We start from the raw sequence: 20,927 nt of genomic DNA on the forward strand, positions 1-20,927 counted from the left end.
GAAACTTTTCTCCTAATGCAGATAAACAATGTTCTAGAACTTAAAAATCTCAGATGATCACCTTAGGGTGAAACTAAAAAGTAAGTGCCTTATTCAGGGCCATACAGTCAGTCTGAATCAGAGGTAGGACTTGAACCCAGGTCTCCCTGACTTTATTCACTATACCATACTGCCTGTCACACAGGATCATAGAATCATATCTCTAGAGGACTTCTAGTCCCACCCCAGCATGAGGAAACTGAGGCGGTTAAATGACTCTCCTAAAGTAACATGAGTAATACATATCACAGGGAAGATTTGAATCTGGATCCTCCTCAGTTCCAGACCAGCTCCCTATCCATTGCAGCCATACTGCCTGTCATGGTCTTTGTTACCGATTAGGACATTAGCTAGGTATGGCCCTGTGATCATTCATTTTATTATCTAATTTCTCAGACATTATCCCCTATCTCCCCAAGCAGACTATCTGCTTTTTGAAGGCAGGATTTGTTTCATACCGATGGACCCCATGTTGAGCACTTATTGGAGGCTTAACAAGTACTTTTGGGGCAGCTAGAAAGTCCTGAGTTTATATCTGGCCTCAGACACTTCCTAGCTGTGTGATCCCGGGCAAGTCGCTTACCCCAGTTTGCCTCAGTTTGCTCATCTGTGAAATGAGCTGGAGAAGGAAATGGCAAATCACTGCAGCATCTCTGTCAAGGAAACCCCAAAGGGAGTCCTAAAGAGTGAGACATAATGAAACAGTCAAACTAAACAACCACCACACGTAGTTGGGGATGAATATAGGAGTCTGAGTATTTTAGGAGCCTCCTCCCATGAGGAAGACCTTTCCTATCTGCTTACAGCCACCACCTTCTCTCAGAGGTCTCAGTCTCACTGAGGCTGCTCCCATTAGGGATGAAGGCTAGATAGCAACTGAAGCAAAGACTCTCCTCTTTCACCTAGTCCAAAAAAAAATCTAAATAAATGTGTAAAGGTAGGAGGGAAAGATCTGAAACCCCTGCTGTGAGTGTACAATTCTTGACCTTTGGTTCTTTTGGTCACTGTCTCCTCCCTCCTTCCTTTCATACTATTAGCTTTCATGAGTTCTTCCCTTTACATCTAAATACTATTAAATTAACTTTATTTAATTTATTTTTAAAATATTAAATAATAAATATATTAAATTTAATTTATTAAATATTAAATAACGTTTGATACAAAGTATTTTACAAACTTTAAAGGGGCTATGTAAATGCTAGTTATTAATATTATTATTATTCCACAAAAAGGAGATTTTGGGTCCACCCATACAATAGGGTGACAGCATGGGAAAGCCCTAGTTGGGAGTTAGGAGACATTGGATTGTAGCTGGGAGAGATTTTGGAAACTATCTCTGGCTTCTTATCCTGGTTCTGCTACAAACTCAACTTAGTTTCTTTATCTTTCAATTGCAGATAACAACACCTATCCACTGTATTTCATAACGTACTTGAAGATACCATTTGAAATTATATTCACAGAAACATTTTGAAAATGAGAAAGCCTTGTATAAATGCAGATTTTTATCACTCTCTCATTTACGTTTTCAGCTATTAAGTGAATTCTCCCTCCACCTCCAGCCCCATGCAGAGTGGACAGGACCCCTCAGAGTGAAATGAGCAGGGTTGCCGCCGCCGCGGGTCCATGGGGATGCGTACCTAACCAGTGTTCTCCTGTGAGTTTGCCGAAGCCATCCCTGTAGGCCTCCCAGCCTCGGAAGAAGTTGACGGAACCATCCTCCCGACGCTGAAAGACCTGTGAAAGAAAACCCAGTGAGGAGGAGAATGAAATGCTGGGATCGAGAGAAGACATGAAAGCCCCCTCCCCCTTATCCAAATGACAAGCCAGGAGAGCTGCCATCAGCCTGTGGGCTATGGGGTCTCGGGTGACACAGCGTGATGTGGGCTCCAGCTAAGCTCAACTCTCTCAAACTTCCTTCTCTAATGAAGGTTTGTTTATTGGCAAGTGTTCCTGGAAAGGCTCTGAGCCGGTTGCATCTGCTTTCTCTGGTTAACTTGTAAATCACAGCTGAATCTCTGTCCTGGACTCCTTGGGAAAGGACCTGAGTTCAAATTCTACCTCTAACATTTTCTCCCCGTGGGACTTTGGATAAGTCAGTCACTTCATCCCCTTACATCCCATCTTCCTTATCTGTAAAATATATTGGATTCGATGGCATTTGAGATCTATATCTACATGCTGGTCTTATGGTCACTTATAGTTTCATTTAAGAAAAATTCAGAGACCTGATTCTGCTACTGACTCATGGAGACCCTCTTTGAGCCTCAGTTTCTCTATATGTAAAATAAGGAAGAGGAATGAAATGTTCTCAAGGCCTCTTCTTGCTTTCAGAAAAAGAAAAGAGGAAAAATAGGCTGTTAAAATATATATATTCTCTCCTTTGACAAATAAGAGGTTGAAATCTCCTCTCACGTCTCCTGAACTCCCAAAGGGCCCCATCTAATTACCTGATATACCAACAGCCAAATTGCTGTCATGCCTTGGCAAAGGTGCCAATGGTCACCAAGGGAGCCAGGGATGGAGATCTCCCTGGGAAGAATGAGAGAAGAGAGGAAAGGGGAAGCCCAAGTTTCTGGCCAAGGTGTGCCTGGAGTGCCAATGAGCCCCTCTGGTGCCTGCAGAGCTTCCTTTTAATAACATCCTTGATTTGGGACTTGGGAATCCCAGTGGCTAAATTGCTTTGAAATAAATGCCATGTCAGTTTGTGCCAGTGTTGAGTTGAGTATTTATAAGATTCACTGACAATTCTGTTCTTTTACTTGTTACACACACACGTACACATGTGCACGAGCCAAATCTTTCCCATTACCCAATGTTTTCCTTCCTGTGATACTTTGCCATTTATTTATCAGAGGTAGGTTAAGTATTAGTTAGCATTCCTCACTGAGATCCCGTCTACATACAGGTATGTCCAATGATTCTGAGAGTCACAGCATCTGAGCTGAAAGAGACCTTAAAGTAATCTAATTTTACAAATGAGGAAACTGAGGCCTTGTGAGGAGAAAAGAATGACCCCAGTTAATGTGAACTCCCCATTCTTCTTATCAAAGGAACTGATTCGGGTCTGATTTTGTAACCTCAAACACTATTCTTTTTTGCAGACTGGAGCTTCTCAGACTCGCTTGCTCCTGGACTGCTAATTTCTTTGGGGAAATGTCAAATTCCATTGTTTGGGCAGCTTTTACATGAGGAAAATGGAAGAAGATGACACATCTTTTTTCTTGCTCTGGTACCTCAGATCCAATGAGACATTGAATTTTAAAAATCCTCAGAAAGGGCTGGTTCAGCATGGAAGAAAATCCGATAAGATTTGAAAAGATCTGAGATGTGAGTGGGAAAGGTATTGATAGTTGAAGATTTGAACCCTAAGCACGTGCATTTTTTTTAAAAAGTCCTAATCTTTGGCAGAAACACAGGGACCCAAAGGAGGCTCTGGGTCCAAGTTTCTATTTGTAAAATGAGGGCATTGAAGTAGATCAGAGGTTCTTTCCTTTTTTAGTGCCAGTCTAGTGAAGCCTGAGGGCCCCTTCCCAAAATCACATTTGTTGCCTACATTCATAATTGAAGGAAATTCTAAATTACAATTAGAGGTTAATAAAAAAAGATTTAATTTTTTTCCCATCCAACTTTATGGATTGCCTGAAATTTATCCATTTAACCTCAGGTTAAGAACCCTTGGACTAGATAATTTACAAAGTCCCTTTCAGCTCTAACATTCTGTTCTGTGTTCTGATATTGTATGTTCTAACATTCTATGTTTTATGCTCTGGGGTCCCTTCTAGCTCCAACACTCATTCTATGTCCTAAAACATCATACAATTATATCATTCTTTGACCATATGGTACCTAGTTTATTCTCTTAGCTCTAGGTATATGGAAAGAGAATGTCTGATAGTTAATTTTTTAAAGATGAAATTGAACAAATATTTATTAAGTGCCATGTTAAGCACCAGGAATACAAGTAAGAAAGGACACATAGTCCCTGTCCTCAAGGAGTTTACAATCTAGTGGAATTAATCTAATGGATTACAAACGAATGGAAATAATCTAAAAGGAAGCTAAGGTGATAATGGTGGAGTGGAATCCAAAATACAAATACGAGAATTGGCTGTACTCCTGATCTGTTCCACATCTAATCATTTCTAATACTTATTAAACATATCTCAACTATCTCTTGAATCTTCCCCTTCTCTCCACTTACACAATTCCCACCTTGATTCTACTTCCTTCACTTCTCTTCTGTACTATTGTAGTAACTATCTTTCAAAAATTATTATTTATTTTTAACATCTTTTAACTTGGAGTTCCAAATTCTGATTCTATTTTTATTAGTATTTAGTTTTTCCAAATACATATAAAGATAGTTTTCAACATTTATTTTTGTTAAGACTTTGGGTTCCAAATTGTTCTTCCTCCATCCCTTACCTCCCTCCTCCCCAAGACATGAAGCAATCTGATATAGGTTAAATATATGCAGTTCTTTTAAACGTATTTTTGTATTTGTCATGTTGTGCAAGAAAAAAGCAGACCAAAAGGGAAAAAACCACAACAAAGAAAAACAAATAAAACAGGTGAAAATACTATGTTTTGATCCACATTCAGTTCCCATAGTTTTCTCTTTTACTTGTTATACACACACATACACACACATGCACAACGCACACACATATGTGTGAATTGCCTTGAATCACTGCATTTTTGGGAAGAGTCGGGTCCATCACAGTTGATCACCACATAATCTTGTTTTTACTGTGTACAATGTTCTCTTGCTCACTTTATTCAGCATCAGTTCATGTAAGTCTTTCCAGACTTTTCTGAAATCTGATTCTATTCTTAAGCAGGGAAGAAGCTTCTATATCTCAGGCACTTCCTTTTTAATACCAGAGAGGAAACTTCTATAAGATAGGCATTTTTAAGGTACCTAACTTTATGCTGAGTAGTGCTCTAGGTACTGTGAGAGACATGGAAAGAGGTCTTAGTCAGTGATGCTCTCAAAAAGCTTACTCTCTAGATGACAAAGGGAAATCACATGTTTGTTCCTACTGTTTACTCAAACATGAAATTCTAAGTCCTTTGTTTAGCGTTTAAACTCCTTCACAACCTATTTCCAATCTATTTTTCCAGTCTTATTGTGTATCACTCATCCTTACACATTGTACAGGTCAGCTAGTTAATGCAGTGGATAGAGTGCTGGGCTTATCCTCCTGAGTTCAAATCCAGCTTCACCTCTTGCTAGCTGTATGACCCAGGATCACTCACTTAATCCTGTTTGCCTCAGTTTCCTCATCTGTAAAATGATCTAGAGAAGGAAATAGCAAACAACTCCAGCATCTTTGCCAAGAAAACCCCAGATGGAGTAACAAAGAAGTGGACATGATTGAAAATGGCCAAACATCAACCCATTCTACAAATCCAACCAAACTGACCTGCTTTTCATTATTCTTTACTCATGGCCCGCCTCGCCCACTTCCTTAACTTTGCACAGGCCTAGAATCACTCTCTTTTCACCCCCATCTCTGTGATTTTCTTTGAGGTTTAGTCCAAATGCTACCTTTACATGAGGCCTTTCCTAACCACATCTCCCCAATTGAAAACCTTTGCCCTCTCCCAAACCCCCCAACTTTTATTTGTTTTGAATTCATAAACTATCTATATGGGAGAAAAAATAATTAAGTACATAGGAAAAAAATTCTGGATTCATTGTTTGGGGTACAAGCCTGCCAGAGACAGATTTGTTAATTAAGTAATTCTAAGCATCTCTGCTTAGAGACAAAACCCAAAGGAACAGGCATCCATCATGTCTTTGAAAATCTCTCTGACATAAGCCATTTCAACTCACAATTTATAGTTTTAACAAACAAAAAGATAAAATATCTCAATAAGATAAAAAGGAGTAACAAAACCGAGATGAAAGTTCAGATAACATTTTTGATTCATGAAACAGAACAATAACCACTTAGCTTTGGGTGATCTTTCAGAATCATTTTCTTAAAACAATTCAATCCCTCTTTAACCATTCCCTCAGAGTATTCTCCTTTCAATCTGGTCAAAGGTGAAACTTGAGATACTTCTATTAATTTAATTAATCCAATACTATTTTCTTCTCTTAGTCTAATCTTAATCACTTAGCAAGGAGTGCTTCCTAGGCTTAATATGTATGTGTATATATACACACAAACATATATATATATATATATATATATATATATATATATATATATATGTGTGTGTGTGTCCACATACATATGACTCTGCCACTAACTAGTTGTGTGAATCTAAGTCACTTAACCTCAAGGGGCCTCCATTTGTTTGTAAAATAAGAAGATTCAATTAGATATGATTTCTCCTAAGAGGTCTTCTAGCTCTAGCATTTTGGAGTTTTTTGTTTTTTTTTTTTTTGCAAGGCCACTGGAGTTAAGTAATTTGCCCAAACAAAAGCAAGATCATTCAGCTTTTGATCTCAGATCCTCCTGTCTCCAGGACTGGTGCTCTATACACTGTACTATCTAGCTGACCCTTCTTTTTCTTTATCTTTCCTCTGTCTTTGTTCAGCTCAAATTTTAAAATTTCTGTGTACAGCTCTATGGAGGAATACAGAAATAAATTAGACCTGGTCCCTGCCCTCACAGAGCTTATATTCCAGTTGGAAGAGAGAGCAGACAATAGGTAAGTAGCATATGCTTGGAACAGATTCAGTTGTTGTTGTTCAGTCACATCCATTTGGGGTTTTCTTGGCAAAGATATTGGAATGGTTCTCCATTTCCTTCTCAGGTTCTTTTTACAGATGAGGAAAATGAGAAGAGTTAAGTGACTGGCCCAGGGTCACACAGCTAGAAAGGATCTGAGATTGGATTTGAACTCAGTTCCTCCTGATTCCAGGACCAGTTCTCTATCCACCGTACCATCCAGATCACATTCTTGCCTGGTGCCTGTGAATGGAAATGACCAGCAGCAGAATTCTTGGGATCAGGAACAAAAGAGAGGTGAAGGAAGTGGAGTTTTCTATGCCATGGTGACACTAATAGGTTAGTCAGAAGAATAGGAGTGCCAAGGGCAGACAGGAGATGATCAGAAGCAATAGACCTTGGCAGAGAGGAAAAGAGGGGAAAGAGCTGGACCAGGGATTAATGGGGCTTCTCTCCCTTTCTTGCTCATAAAATATGAATTTCTCTCAGGATAAAAAAAATACAAAATAAAAAATAGTTATTTATTTATTTATAACTAAAATATTAATTTGCCCAGTTCCTGGAGTTTCTCCTTTTCAGTTCCAACTGTAAAGTTATTGATGCACAGAAAAGCTGGGCTCTGTCTCCCGATGTTCCTTTTGGGCTAGAGCCACGTGCAGGAAGTCAGAATTTTTTTTCTTGGTTAAAGATTTCAAAAGCAAAGCAAAAGCAGGCAGACTTTGGTCCCATCTCTTTCTCACAGCCTGGAAGAGGGTTGTGTTTGCCAAGGGATTAGCTCTGATCCAAATGGCCCTGCATATGGTGGCTGATGTTTTCAAAAGAAGGGAAAAAAGCTTAACTTGAGGCAGGGGAGAGAGAAAAAAACCCAACTGCACACAAACCTGGGGCCAGATCATCTAATTGTTTTGTGTGTTTGTCAGACACAGCCCCAGGTGGGTTGGGAAAATACACAAGATGCTGAGCTTCGACTCCAATCCTCTGACAGTCAACCTGGAGCTTCATGGGCCTGGATGCTGAGCCAGTAGGCGTGAAAAGGGCTCTGTCAGAAGCTGGCAATTGTTTGCCATGGCAGAAGAGACATGGATTGCGTTTCCTGGGGTGCTGCTGTTCTCACGAGATGGGGATTTGAGGCCCCCCCCCAAATCCTGACTGCTCCTCTCCTAGACCTGCTGTCCTCTTGTCTGGGTGTTTACTTTGGGGAGAGAAGGTGAGGATGAATTCTTTTTACGTTCATTATCCCACCCTTTGCCCACCGCTTACAGAGGCTTCTTTGGAGAGAGCTCCAGGGACTACTGAAATCCATGGTAGTCTGAATGTCCCCCACGCTCCAGCTCCCTGGACCTTGGTGCCCTCGTCACAAATCTCAGCATTGGAAAGGACCTCAGAGGTCCAAGGTGGGGGTGGGGTGGGAGTCCCAACCTTTTCCTTCCCAGGCTTGATGGGAAACAGGGATGTTGCTTTGTGTGAGCCAACGCTTGGTTCTTATAAATCACTCTAATGGCAAGAACAAAAGCCCAGAAATAGTCCTGTTTAAATCATTACTCCTATAGGATGCCAACCTGCAGACTGTATTTGCAGACTCCCTCAACTAGATCTGTACTCTCTGATAGCTCCGTCCTATGAAGAGAGTAACCAGTTAGCAGGGAATATGGCTCTAAAGTGGCCTTGAGCAACTGGATGAAATCGAGTAGATCCATGGGGGTCCCTGAGGGAAGCTGCCCATGACCACAGCAATGATTCCATCATTCATGGATCAAATGAGGTACTTTTAAAGTACTTAAAATAGTTCCTGGTAAATAGTAGGTACTCAATAAATACTTATTTTCTCCTTCCCCTCTCTCATGGTATTTTGTAGGATCCTAAAGTTAAGAGAAGCAGCCCGGAATAGTGGGTAGAGAGCTGGTTTTGAAGAAAGACATGGCTTCAAGACATAACCACACACAATTTGGTTGTATAATCCCAATCTGAATCTCTCTGTGTTCTAAATAACTAAGACTCTCTGTCACTTACGTGACAGAGAAGATGTGGAATTACACTGACATAGATATCCTTGTTCCAGAAAATTAACAAGTCTAGTCCCTGTCCCTATATTTTAATAACATTCCTATTTTGAATAATAAAGTGATAATAGTACCCTAGTCCCAGTGTGGTTGTGAAGATAAAATGAAATAATATTTAAAAAGTGCTTTACAGACCATAAAATGAAATATAAATGTTAACTATTTGCTTATATTATTAAAACTGGCAAGGACCTTATAAATTAGGCTAACTTCATTTTTAAACAAATGAGAAAATCGAGACTCATAAAAATTAAAAGATTTAGCCAAGTTTACTCAGGTTGATGGAAGCAGGATCTGCATTGGGTCCCCTGCATTGAAGTTCAGTGCTTTTTCTACCTTTGTGTAATTATTCTTTGGGACTTCGCTTCAAGCTCACTTTACAAGTGATCCAAAGTTTTTTAAGTGACCTTCATTTTTTAAGTGACCATGCACTCTAGCTTTTAACTGGTCCCAAAAAATGGGGCCATCCTCAAAGGACAAAGATTGTCCATGAAGAAGATTTCAAACCGTGGACCACAGACTTTGGCCCATGGAAGAGTTGGATCCCAAGATGGTTGGGATTAGAGTTCTGGAACTGGGAGAGAGGCTTAGTATCTTTATCTGAGAGGACTGAACTTGCTTTCTCCTAGACCTCTGAGGTCTTGCTTGACTTGCTTGTAGGTCACAAGGGGATGGGCTGGTAGAGCTAGAACGCTTTCCCCATACCTCATTGTTAGATTGGCGATCTTACTGGAACAAGTCCTGCCCTAGGGACTACTTCAAAGGACAATAATCACTGGCTGATCATTTCTGTTCAGCTGTTACTGCTATTTATTATTAATTATGGTGTTTATTATTTGTTATAATAGATGGTCTTGTAAGTTATAGTCCAGATGTGTCTCTCTGCTGGGATAGGGGTAAGGCAGCTTCAACCACCTAATTGGGCAATCTCTTTCCTATTTCTTAGCAGTCTGGCAGACAGAGCTGGGCTTCTGGGAAGGGGGCTGCAGCCCCTGTGGGTGACAAATCCAATCTCGGTGTCCAGCCCAGTCTGCCTCTTATCTCTCACAGAGACAGGTCCCCCGGCAGTCAGGGATCAGCTTGGAAGCAGTTTCTTTGATGTGTTCAAAGAGGAAAAAATTTTTCCTCTCTCTTTGAGAGCTGCAGGTAGAAGGAGGGTAGAGGGAGAAAGAAGGAGGAGGAAAAAAAATTGCTTGCAGGAGAGCCAATTAGAAGCAATTCTGAACCAGTTGACCCGATATGGCATTAAATGTCTCAGAGAACTTGCAGCTCATTGACAAGGTGAACTTTTTTTTTCTTCTCTGCACTTCTCTGATGGAGGAAGTTGCCAGAGTCATGATTGCAAGAGGAGTAGGCCTACAAATGAATTGATTCTGGTGGCCAGATTCTGTTGTGATACGTGCAGAACTAGCCCTCGGTTCCCATGACCCCATGTGATGACATGGCTCCTCTCAGCTTTACAATTTGGAGTCAGTTGTGAAGTCTTTGGGAGAACCCCCTCCTAGAAATGAAAGCTCCTCCTGGGGGGGGCAAGAAGGAAAAGGGTTCCTTGGACAGGAGGCCTTGTGCCCCCAGATAGGTAGTTATTGAAGGTGGGGGGAGAAGGGAAGGGAAAGGTTGGAGGAGCAATGATTATAGGATTATACATTAAGTACTGAAAGGGGCCTAGCTGACCCTGTCATTTTACAGAGAAATCCCTTGTGAAGTGACTTGTCCAGGATCATATGACCAGTAAATAGCAGAAACAACATTTGAACTCAGATTCTCAGACTCCTAATGCAGTTCTTTTTCCTCTGCACCACCAACTCTATTTAAGAGTTTGCAGGATGAAATCGTAGGCTTTAAAGATGGAAAAGAAGGTACAGGTCATTTAATGAAACTTATTTTTCAGATCAAGAAATTTAGGGTTGAAGAAACTGTAAAGTGGAAAGGGGATTTTAATTATTCTGCTTATTTCTCACTAATTGAAAGTTAGAGGGAAAGATTAAAGATCAACATGGGAGGGGAAGTGTCCTTATAATTAGGACTGCCTTGAGAGAAATGAATTCCCTTTCACAGAAGGTCTTCAAGTAGAAGCTGAATGACAGGGTGTTGGACTACTGTAGTAAGGTTTTCAGTTTGATATTAGGTTGAATAGACATGTAAGGTATTGTAGTGTAAGATGTGTTTCCCATCCTGAAATTTGAGATTCTAGGATTCCACCTAGGTCAGGAATGGGGCAATTCCTTCCAGCTAGTGCCGTCACTTCCCTGGATCCCAGCTAATCACTTAGAGATCGTTTAGGGTAAGTTTAAAAAAGGTAAGAAAAGGCAAACCCAAAAGTTACTGTATTGGGCTGTTGGGTCTCACCTGATGCACGAGCCTTGTCTGAGTCATTCAGGACACTTTTCCAGGTGCTGAATCACTATGAGAAATACAGGAGAACTGGTCCTGGGCCCTGGCACTGCTCTCCCAAGGGGCAACTGCTTAGCTAGACTGTTGGGAAGCTAGCAGTCGCTTAGGACCAGCCTGGGACACCATATTTACATGCCTCACTCTAGCCCTGGCCACAAGCTCTCTTCCAGCCTCCTGGTCCCCTTTCCCCTGCTTTCACTCGGGTGTGAGGTTAGGATAAGATCTCCCAGTCAGCCTCTCTGGGGGAGCTACAGCTTCGACCCGGCCGGTCTGCCTGGGAGGGCAATCAGGAGGTGAAATTTGAGGACAGGCAGTTTGGACACGGGCCATAATGAGAATGGATGGTAACTGGTGGCAAGAGGGGCTTCCATCTTCTTCCCAAACAACAATTGAGTTTCTAAGCGATTCGCTTTGGCAGGGCACTGATCTTAACAGATGCCTGTAGGTATCTTGAGAGAGATTGGTTTTGATGGAAGCCAGAATGGATATTAATGTTTATTTGCTGTGGGTAGCGCTATTCACAAGATAACTGCTTTTTCTGAGGGTTTTTTCTCTCTCACGCCCAAGCTTTAGATCCCAGCCCCTGAGTGAAGATTGGTGTCCTAGCAGAGTTCCTTATTGACTGCCCTGGTAACCTTCCCTTACTAACTCAGTTGAAATTACCTGCCTCCCAGCCCAAATCCTGAATGACTTCCCCTGAGATTAGGCCCAAGTCCAATAGAGGGGGGAAGATCCAGCGCTTCTGCTCATGTCTCAGTCTTTTATTAAGACTGTCCTAACCCTTAACTCTGATTTCTGGGCTACGATGGCAGCTTTCTCCTCTGTGTCTCACTCCTAGGAACCTCTGAAGACAGAGATATGCCATAATTCAGTTCCTCTGTGGACTTGGAGAACAAAGAGCTTTCAGCCTCCAGACGGGCAGTGAGTGCGTTCGAGATCTCTCCTTTGGAGACCGGAGACATGATTGGTGACGTGTTTCTCTTTTAATTCTTCTGAGAAGCCTGAGATTCTGTATCACTAGCTCTAACGACCTGCCCTCCATCAAACAGTACTTCTCCCTCTCTGACCTTTCTTCTCCACTGACGACATAGGGATGATCTCTTCCTTTCAGCTTTCACTAAGCCTTCGCTGTCCCTCCCCCAATCACTCTCTTATTCCCCTGGCTAACCCTCTTCCTTCTTCTTTTTGGTCACTTATTTTATTTGAAGCCAAACTTCTCCCTAGATATCTCTTGGCTTGGAAATCAATACTTTAAAAATAGTCAGCATTAACTTCCTCTGTGAGGAAAGATGTGCTGGGGTTGGTGGCTCTGTGCATCCATCATGGATGTCTTTTTTTAAGCATCAAAGACTGCCCTTTGCCCAGCATATCCCAGCCTTCACAGCATGAGCGGGCAAGTGGACCTAATTAATTGACTTAAATTTGGACCCATATTCGACCAGAACTTGGAAGACTTGAGAAAGTCAGGCTTGAGCCACTCCTGCTGCCATTGCTTCTGTGATCCCCGGCTATGGCCAACTCACATTCCTTCTTATCCCTCACCCTTCAGAAATGGGGGTTTCTGAGGTTCAGGAGCCAATCAGCTCTGGAGGTTGTTGGTACAAGGTGGTTAAAGACATGGTTTTCCAACCACAATCTATCAATGAATCTCAAAGTCTTATCCAACTGATATCCAGGCTGTTTGCTGCCATCTCCTACCCCTTTCCATGGTGTACTGAGTATCCTAACTGGAAGGGGAGAACTGTGTCAATGGACGTGGCACGTTTGCATGTACTAGAGTGAGATGAAATTTTTTATTTCAAAGTAATATAATTCTAATAATTATTATTTAAATTGCATTTGCACATTTGAGAGAAAATACAGTAAAATTATAAATGAAAATATAGTAAAATTATTTTAAAATTCAGGTTTCACTTGATATAATTGATATGCCTGGTCCTTAACTTGTAGTCCTGTGCCATATCCCTTATCAGTAACTAACCTCTTGATCATAACATCCATATACAATCCATTAGTGATTGGTACATTTACCATCCTCTTGATCTTCTCTCTCCTTCCACCTTCCCCCTCACTCCCTCAAGCCCTGAGGAAATCAGAAGTAGCCTCTAATCAGAAAAACACAAGGTTCATATAGTCAAAAATGCTCACAAGAATTTTAAGGGCAGAGAGAGTAAAATTTTTTTGTGTGGTTGTGACCCTACTTAACACAGTTTACTCAATGGGACTAACTTTGGGCCAACTTAGAATCTGGTTGGCAATAAAGTAGAAGAGAATATCAATATGGAGTTTAAAATCCTAGCTCTACTATTTACTAACTATACAATCAAGGGCAAGTTACTTTCCTTCTCTGGATCTTAGTTTCTCTATCAGTACAATGAAGGAATTAGACACAGTATTATCCAAGGTCACTCTGAATTCCTACTATCCTGCAAATTCCACCTTTCTCCCTTTGAAAAACTATGGTCAGATCTCTATTTCTTGTAGGCACTTGATACTCTGCTGTGGATAGGTTTAGATTAGTGGAAAGAAAGGGCACACATCAATAGAAGGGTTCCAGGCTCCAAACTATGGAAATGTCTCTTAGACAGGAGAAAAGAGAAGATAGAGGCAGAAGACATCTGAGTTATATGAAATGAAGAGGAAGAGAAAAGAAAGCATTCAGCAAATGGTCCCATTTTTTTTCCAGTAAAATATGAGGTGAAATTCTCAACAGAAAGGGTAATGAAAGGGGGAGCTGTGGGAGGCTTGACAAGGTTTGGAGGAGCAACTTCGAAAAGTAGAATAGGAGGTAATTAGGAAGGAATAAAAGAATTGCCTAACAGCAATGAGGGCCCAGTTGAGGTTATATAACATAAATTTGTTATAAATTTGAAATTGTAGTAAAATTATAAAAAATTATAAATTAAAATAGGGTAAAATAATTTTAAAATTCAGGTTTCAATTGATATAATTGATGTGCTCTGTCCTTTCATTTGTAGTACTGCTTCACTGCCCTTATCAGCAATTAACCTCTTGATCATAACATGTTTACCCCTGTCTCACATGATGAGGTTGCCTTTATCCATACCATGGCCAATCCCTCTGGACTTGCACAAGGATCCCATACCATTCTGTCTTCTCCAGCAGCCCCACTCTCATCCCTATTCTCTCACTAACCTTTGGTCTTTCTCTGTTTATTGGTTGCTTCCTTACAGCCTACAAACATACCTATTTCTCCCCTATCCTCAAAATACCTTCTCCTGACCCATCCATCCCTTCTGGCTATCCTCTCATATCTTTCCTCCATTTTTGTCTTTGACAAAACTGCCTACAACAGACGCCTTTCATCTCATTCTTTTCTTAACTCTCTACAGTCTGGCTTCTGATCTAATCAGTCAATCAAAGCATCTTTTCCCAGCTACTTTTGATCTCTTAATTGCCAAATCCAATGGTTTTTTCTCAAGCTTTCATCCTCGGTAACATCCTCCTTAACTTCTTTGCAGCCTTTGACATTGTCGATCACTCCCTATTCTTTTTCTCTTCTTTCTAGGTTTTCATGGCACTCTTGTACCTAGTTCTCCTTTTAAGCATCTGACTGTTCTTTTTGTCTCCTTTTCTGTTGCCTCCATCCCCCCTAACTGTGGTGTCCCATAGGGTTTGCTCTCAGACCATCTTTTCCCCTCTCTACACTATTTCATCTGGTGACCTCATCAGCTCATTGAATCATCAGATGATTCAATTAACATCTCTATATTGATTCTCAAATCTACTTATCTAGCTTTAACTTCTTTGCTGACCTCCAGTCTCACATCTCCAATAGACTATTGAATCTATCAAACTTGGATATCCTGTAGACATTTTAAGTTCAACATGTCTAAAATAGAATACATTTTATTCCTTCTCCCCAAGCCCCACACCTACAAACCTCCTGGTTTCTCTATATAGCTGAGGATACTTCATCTCTGGTCACTTTGTCTCATAACTTAGGTGTCATCCTTGTTCTCCCACACCCTATATCTCATTAGTGGCCGAGTCCTGTTGATTCCATCTTTGTAGCATTTCCTACATTTCTCCCCTCTCTCCCCTGACACTGCCATCATCCTGGGGCAGCTCCTCTTCACCTTATGCTTAGACTATTGAAATAACCTGCTGGTTGGTCTCCCTACCACAAATCTTTTCCCATACCAGTCCATCCTCCACTTGGTTGTCTTTTTGTTTTATTTTGTTTTGTTTTTATGCATTATTTTATTTTATTTTTCTTCACTTGGTTGTCAAAGTGATCTTTCTAAGTGTTGAATTTGACCAGATCTCTCTCTTTGTCTCTGTTTCTCTTCTCTGTCTGTCTCCCTCTATGTAGTGTCTCTGTTTCTCTCAGTCTCTCTCTGTCTCTCTCTCTCTCACACACACACACAGACACTCACAAACACACACAGGCCCCTACACAATAAACTTCAATGGCACCCAATCCCCTCCAGGATGAAATATAAAATCCTTTGTTTAACCTCCACAGCTCTTCATAACCTGTCCCTCTCCACCTTTACAATCTTTCTTTACCTTCTGCTGTTTGTTGAATTGAGTTCTTTGCTACCCCAGGGGTCTTTTCCATTAAGAGGTACAACAAGGTATAGGAACCAGGAAAAGAAAATAAGCAAAAAGCACAAGTAGTGTTAGAGCTCCCAAGAGTCACCAAGCTAGTCAGTGCTGCGGAAGCTCCCAGATGGTGCAGATATCCAGGTACACTGAGATCCAGAATGGAACACTGGCTTCCTTGTTATTCAGAGAACACCACACTCCACTGCCTGACTCAAGGCACTTTCCTATGCCAGGAACGCTCCCCCTTCTCGGCTTCTATACACAGCTTTCCTACCTTCCTTCGAGTCCTATCTAAAATCCCACCTTCCCAGGGCAGCTAGGTAGTGCCATAGAGCATAGAGAGCTTAGCTGGGAGTCAGGAAGACATCAGCTGTATGACCCTGGACAAGTCACTCAACCCTATTTAAAAAAAATTTTTTTTTACAAGAATTCTTTCCTAGTTGCTCTTTAATTCTATTCTTTTCCCTCTCTTGATTTCCTTCAGTTTTTCCTAGGTTTATCTCCCATTAGAGCTATGTGTCTCCTATTAGACTGAACTCTTAAAACGAAACTGTTTTTAGCCTTTAATACAGTGTCTGGCACCTGATAGACACTTAATCAATCTTTATGTATTTACTGATTGACAGTCCGATACTCTTTTTACTATCCCCCTTTCCTCTATTCAGCATTTTGGAAAACAGACAAGTTCAGACTCATCTCACCAAACACAACAGCTACCCACTCGAGGCATGTAATTTGTGGCGCCAAAGGAGTAACAAAGGGTGTGGATCCCCATCTTGGACACAAGGGTGATACTTGTTTTTACTACCTCGGGGAGGATGGAGTGGTCAAAGAAGGCTGTAGGCTAGCATGTCATGAATTTATCTGCAAGCCTTCCTCAGTCATATGTCAGACGCATTACAGACCACAGGGAACCAGAGAAGTGTTTCTGTCTGGAAGAGTTTGCCTCTGGGGCAGGGGGACTCACCGTCCATCCTCCTCCATCAGTACTCATGTCACAGTAGACCTGGAAGCCTGAGGGGTAATGAGTGGGGAAAACAGAATAAATCCCATCTTCCTGCTGACCACTGGCATAGATGTCCAGACAATCTCTTGGGCGGGAGCCTGGAAGAAGAGATGGAGCCAGAAGCATTAGGATGGAGAGAAAAATAACTGGGCAAGTTATGAAGTTTTATGACATAGCTTCCTGCCTAGTTCGTTCCATTTGCTAGAAAGCAACTAAATTAAATGTCTGGGACTGGGCCTCCTTTTGTCTGTGTCAGTCTTTCTGTCTGGGGGATTGTGTGTGTGTGTGTGTGCATGTGTGAAGGACCAAGAAGGCAAGGCTGAGTAATCTTGTGTGTGGAACTGAAGCTCTAAGAGTGAATCATTTTGAGAGGCAGGGAAGATTAGTTCTCCTGGAAAACAGTTCTCAGCCCTTTGTCCTTATTACAGGGCTATGCAGCTGCTGCTACATCTGGGAAACGAGAGCTGATTTGTCCTCTGGGACAGTCAGTCCGTAAACATTTTTAGTCGTTTTTCAATTGTATCTGACTCTTCATGACCCTATTTTGGGTTTTCTTGGCACAAATCCTGGAATGGTTTGCCATTTCCTTCTCTGGTTCATTTTACAGATAAAGAAACTGAGGCAAACAGGGTTAAATGACGTGTTCAGGATCACACAGCTAGTAAGTGTCTGAGGCCAGATTTCAATTCAGGAAGATGAGCACTATTCTATAGTAAGCTTTTATTAAGTGCCTACTGTGTGTCAGACACTGTTCTAAGCACCCGACATACAAAGAAAGGAAAAAAAAAAAAAAAAAGACGGTCCCTTTGATTTGCATATAGTCTAATGTGTGATGGAGATAGGATGAGAAAAAGAGGAAGGAACAGGTTCACTCACCATTGGAACAGCCCCTCGGCCTCGCTCCCCTGGAAGGGACTTTCTGCAGGTCAGCCTTGATTCGAGGACGCGGCGCCCCGCGGTCTTTCTGCAGAGTGTCCAGGACGTCACTGACGGAGCTCACCAGGTGGGCCATGTTGCTCTGGCTCTCGGACAGGAGCTGTAGCACCGTAGGAAGGAAAGGAAGGGCAGCTGCTCAGCTTGGGAAAGGGGCGGGCAGGGAGCGCCCACCCGATCTCTTAGGCAGGGCGGTCTGGTGGAAAGAGCCCGGGATGTGCGGGCGGAGGATCTGGGCTTAACGCTGCCTCTGCCTCTGGGATCTCGGTCCTCTCATAAGTCTCCATAGGACCTGACCCCTTCCCAGCTCACAATCGATGATCCCATGATTCCCTCTCTTTGTCCTTTTCTTTTAGGCTTAGCCTGAGACCTAAGACTCTTCCTTTGTAGATGGGGAAATTGAGGGAAGCCCAGAGGGATCCAAGATCACACAAGTAAATATGTAGGAGTAGAATTAGAAACTTATCTCTCCCAACCCAGAATCTGGTGCTATTTTCACCAATATCAGGCTACCTTGCTTTATGCTACTGGTGTACATGTTGCATCCCTCTACAAGAAAAGGCAAAGGAAATGCAAGCGGTTCCAGTGTCTTTGCCAAGAAAACCCCAAAGGGGGTCACAAAGAGATGAACGCGATGGGACAACAACAACGTCAGATTTTAAGTTTGTTGAGGGCGGGAAATAGTACCCCCATCTTTATATCAGAGTACTTAGTATAATACAGAAAATTGCTTAAAAAATGTTCAATTGCAGATGAGCCAATGACTTTCCTCATCTTTCCTAGACTTTGCTGTCCTACTCTACCCCAATTAATTACCCAATAAGCATTTATTAAATAGTACCTACTCTTCACCAGAGGGCAAAAGTGAAAGTCTGTCCTCAAGGAACTTACATTCTATGAGGAAAATCAACATATTAATGCATTCCCTATAGCAAGGAGTCCCTTTACTAAAGACCCTACAAGAAAGCAGGAGAATCCCCAGACTGAGTTAACTGTTTAGAATTATAGATCTGGTATTAGAAAGTCTCTGAGATCTCTGAGATCATCTAGCTCAACCTCCTCCTTCTATATGAGAAAACTATAGGTCTGGAAAGGTTAAGTGGCTTACCTAAAGTCACAAAGGAAGAAAGCTCCAGAAGGGAGATTTAAACCCCAGCTCCTTTGACTCCAGAGTCAGAGCTTTCTCCCTTCACCACACTGGCTTTTTTATTATAGATGTGGAGTTAAATTCAAGGGAGGGGCTGAGGGGTGAGGTATCAGTCTGTGGTTATAACTGAGTGGAGAGCCATGTCAAGCCCTCCACCAGATTTTGGAGTCTCAGGATTTCATCTTTATCTTTATTTTTACTAACTCATTGAAATCTCACAATATAGCCAGGAAGGAAGGAGGATTTGTCATTAACTGTGTGATTTTGGACAGGCCCCTTCTCTCTAAGGCAAACATAATTATACCCATGTTACAGATAGGGTAACTGAGATCTAAATAGGAGAAAGGACTTGCCTAAATTTCCATAGAAAATTAATAACAGGGCTAAAATATGAATAAAGGTTCTTTTACTTTTCTTCTGGGATTCTTTCCATTATTCCATGTGGAGTGTAATAACTAACAGATGTAGCGGTTTGTAAACCTCGAGGGAACATAATATTTATGTAGCCATGGGCAAGTCACTTAACTTGTCAGAACACCAGACAACCCTCTAAGATTAAGTTGCCTGATCAGTATAAATGAAGGGAATTTCCAACCCTGGAGTTTGTCCAGCCAATAAAATCACAGATTTGAACAAGAAAATAATTTTACACCTCTGTAATAAGTGAGCCATTATTATTGTAATAAATGATGCCCACCCTACCACTTTACCTCTATGGCTGTAGCCAATTTACTCAACTTTTCTGAACCTCACCTTCCTCATCTGTGAAACGGAATGATGGGGACAGACTTAGATGACTTCTAAAATATCTGGCCATCCATGATCCTATGATGATTTTAATTGTTCCTAGAAAGAGAAAACCTTTTCTTTCCATGGCATTTCTTCAAATGTCTTTGCCCCTGTTTTTAACTCATACTGAAAGACCCTGGGTGAATCCTTTTGTTCCATTAAGCCTCAGTTTCCTCCCCTGTAAAGTGAGGGAGAGGATTTTCACTAGCTGGTCTCTGAGTTCCCTTTCCAGACGTAGGTCTGTGATTCTATGACCAACAGGAGCAATGAGCAAACTTAAAGGATCTAGGTTTTATCTTCTATTCTTCTAGACAGAGGACGGTACAACACACTCAGCAGAACCAAGACTAAAGAGGCTCAGCCCTCAATTCTGAATGTGGAAGAAGAAATCACAATGAAACCTCAGTCTGCTGGAGAGTTCAAGAGGAGCTTGCCACATCTTTAGACTTGGTGTCCGTCATCTGGAAGATAATAGCTTACTTGAGAAAGGGAAGTAGAAATGCACTTGGGCTTGAAAATTTTTTTAAAAATGTTTCTCTAGTTTGTCCAAAGGCAATAAGGCTACAATTCTTTCTGTTCCCCTGCTGATTTAACCTTAGTGAAGGAGGTTATTCAGCGCTGTGCTCAGCATTTAGGGGACACATAGAACCATGTGGAAGGAGGGAGGAGGAAGTGGAGGAAGACAGCTGAATTCCTCATTGTGTTTCATTGCTGTGACTCTGACTGTCCTCATCTAAAGACACCAGTGGAGAGGGCTACAGAGGGAGAGGGCAGGAGTTCAGGCAAGCAGAGTTGGGAAGAGTTTAAAAAGTTGGCCAGCTGTTTTTGCAAATAGCTGGGGGACAGTGGGCAAGGAGACAGGATGTTGGCTGAAAACCAACTTGCTTGGGTTAACATCTATACATCGGTGTAGCTGTTAATGAGGCTTTTGTTATGAAGAACATCAGGTATGTTTTGCCTTAAAATTTACAAAGCTTCCTACACTATCTAAACTCATAAAAAAAAAAATCTATGAGATAAATGCTACCTGACCATTGCAGATAGCAGATGAGGAAACTCAGGCACATAAAAACTAAGTGACTTGTCCCTATTTATACAGTAAGTGTCTGAGGTAGGATCTGAACTCAGAACTTTCTGAGTGCTGTCCTTGGACTCAAATCACTAAGCACTTATTAAGCACTTACTCTGTGCCAGCAGTGTGCTGAGCATTGTGTATATGGAGAAAAGCAAAAACAGTCATCCTGAAGGAGCTTACATTCTGATGGGGGAATGAGGTGGAACCAAATGTACGTAAGTAG

The 20,927-nt window shown here is 41.6% G+C and overlaps 1 protein-coding gene across 1 annotated transcript in view; it reads right to left on the minus strand.

Moving 5' to 3' along the window:
* Positions 1-20,927, minus strand: part of FIBCD1 (fibrinogen C domain containing 1) — a 58,939-nt gene that overhangs the window by 11,173 nt on the left and 26,839 nt on the right. Inside the window, 3 exon segments of the mRNA XM_031954849.1 lie at positions 1,680-1,776; positions 16,722-16,858; positions 17,637-17,806. Coding sequence (XP_031810709.1) covers positions 1,680-1,776; positions 16,722-16,858; positions 17,637-17,806 — 404 coding nt within the window.

Source organism: Sarcophilus harrisii, chromosome 2, assembly GCF_902635505.1.
Source record: "Sarcophilus harrisii chromosome 2, mSarHar1.11, whole genome shotgun sequence".
Lineage (NCBI taxonomy): Eukaryota > Metazoa > Chordata > Mammalia > Dasyuromorphia > Dasyuridae > Sarcophilus > Sarcophilus harrisii.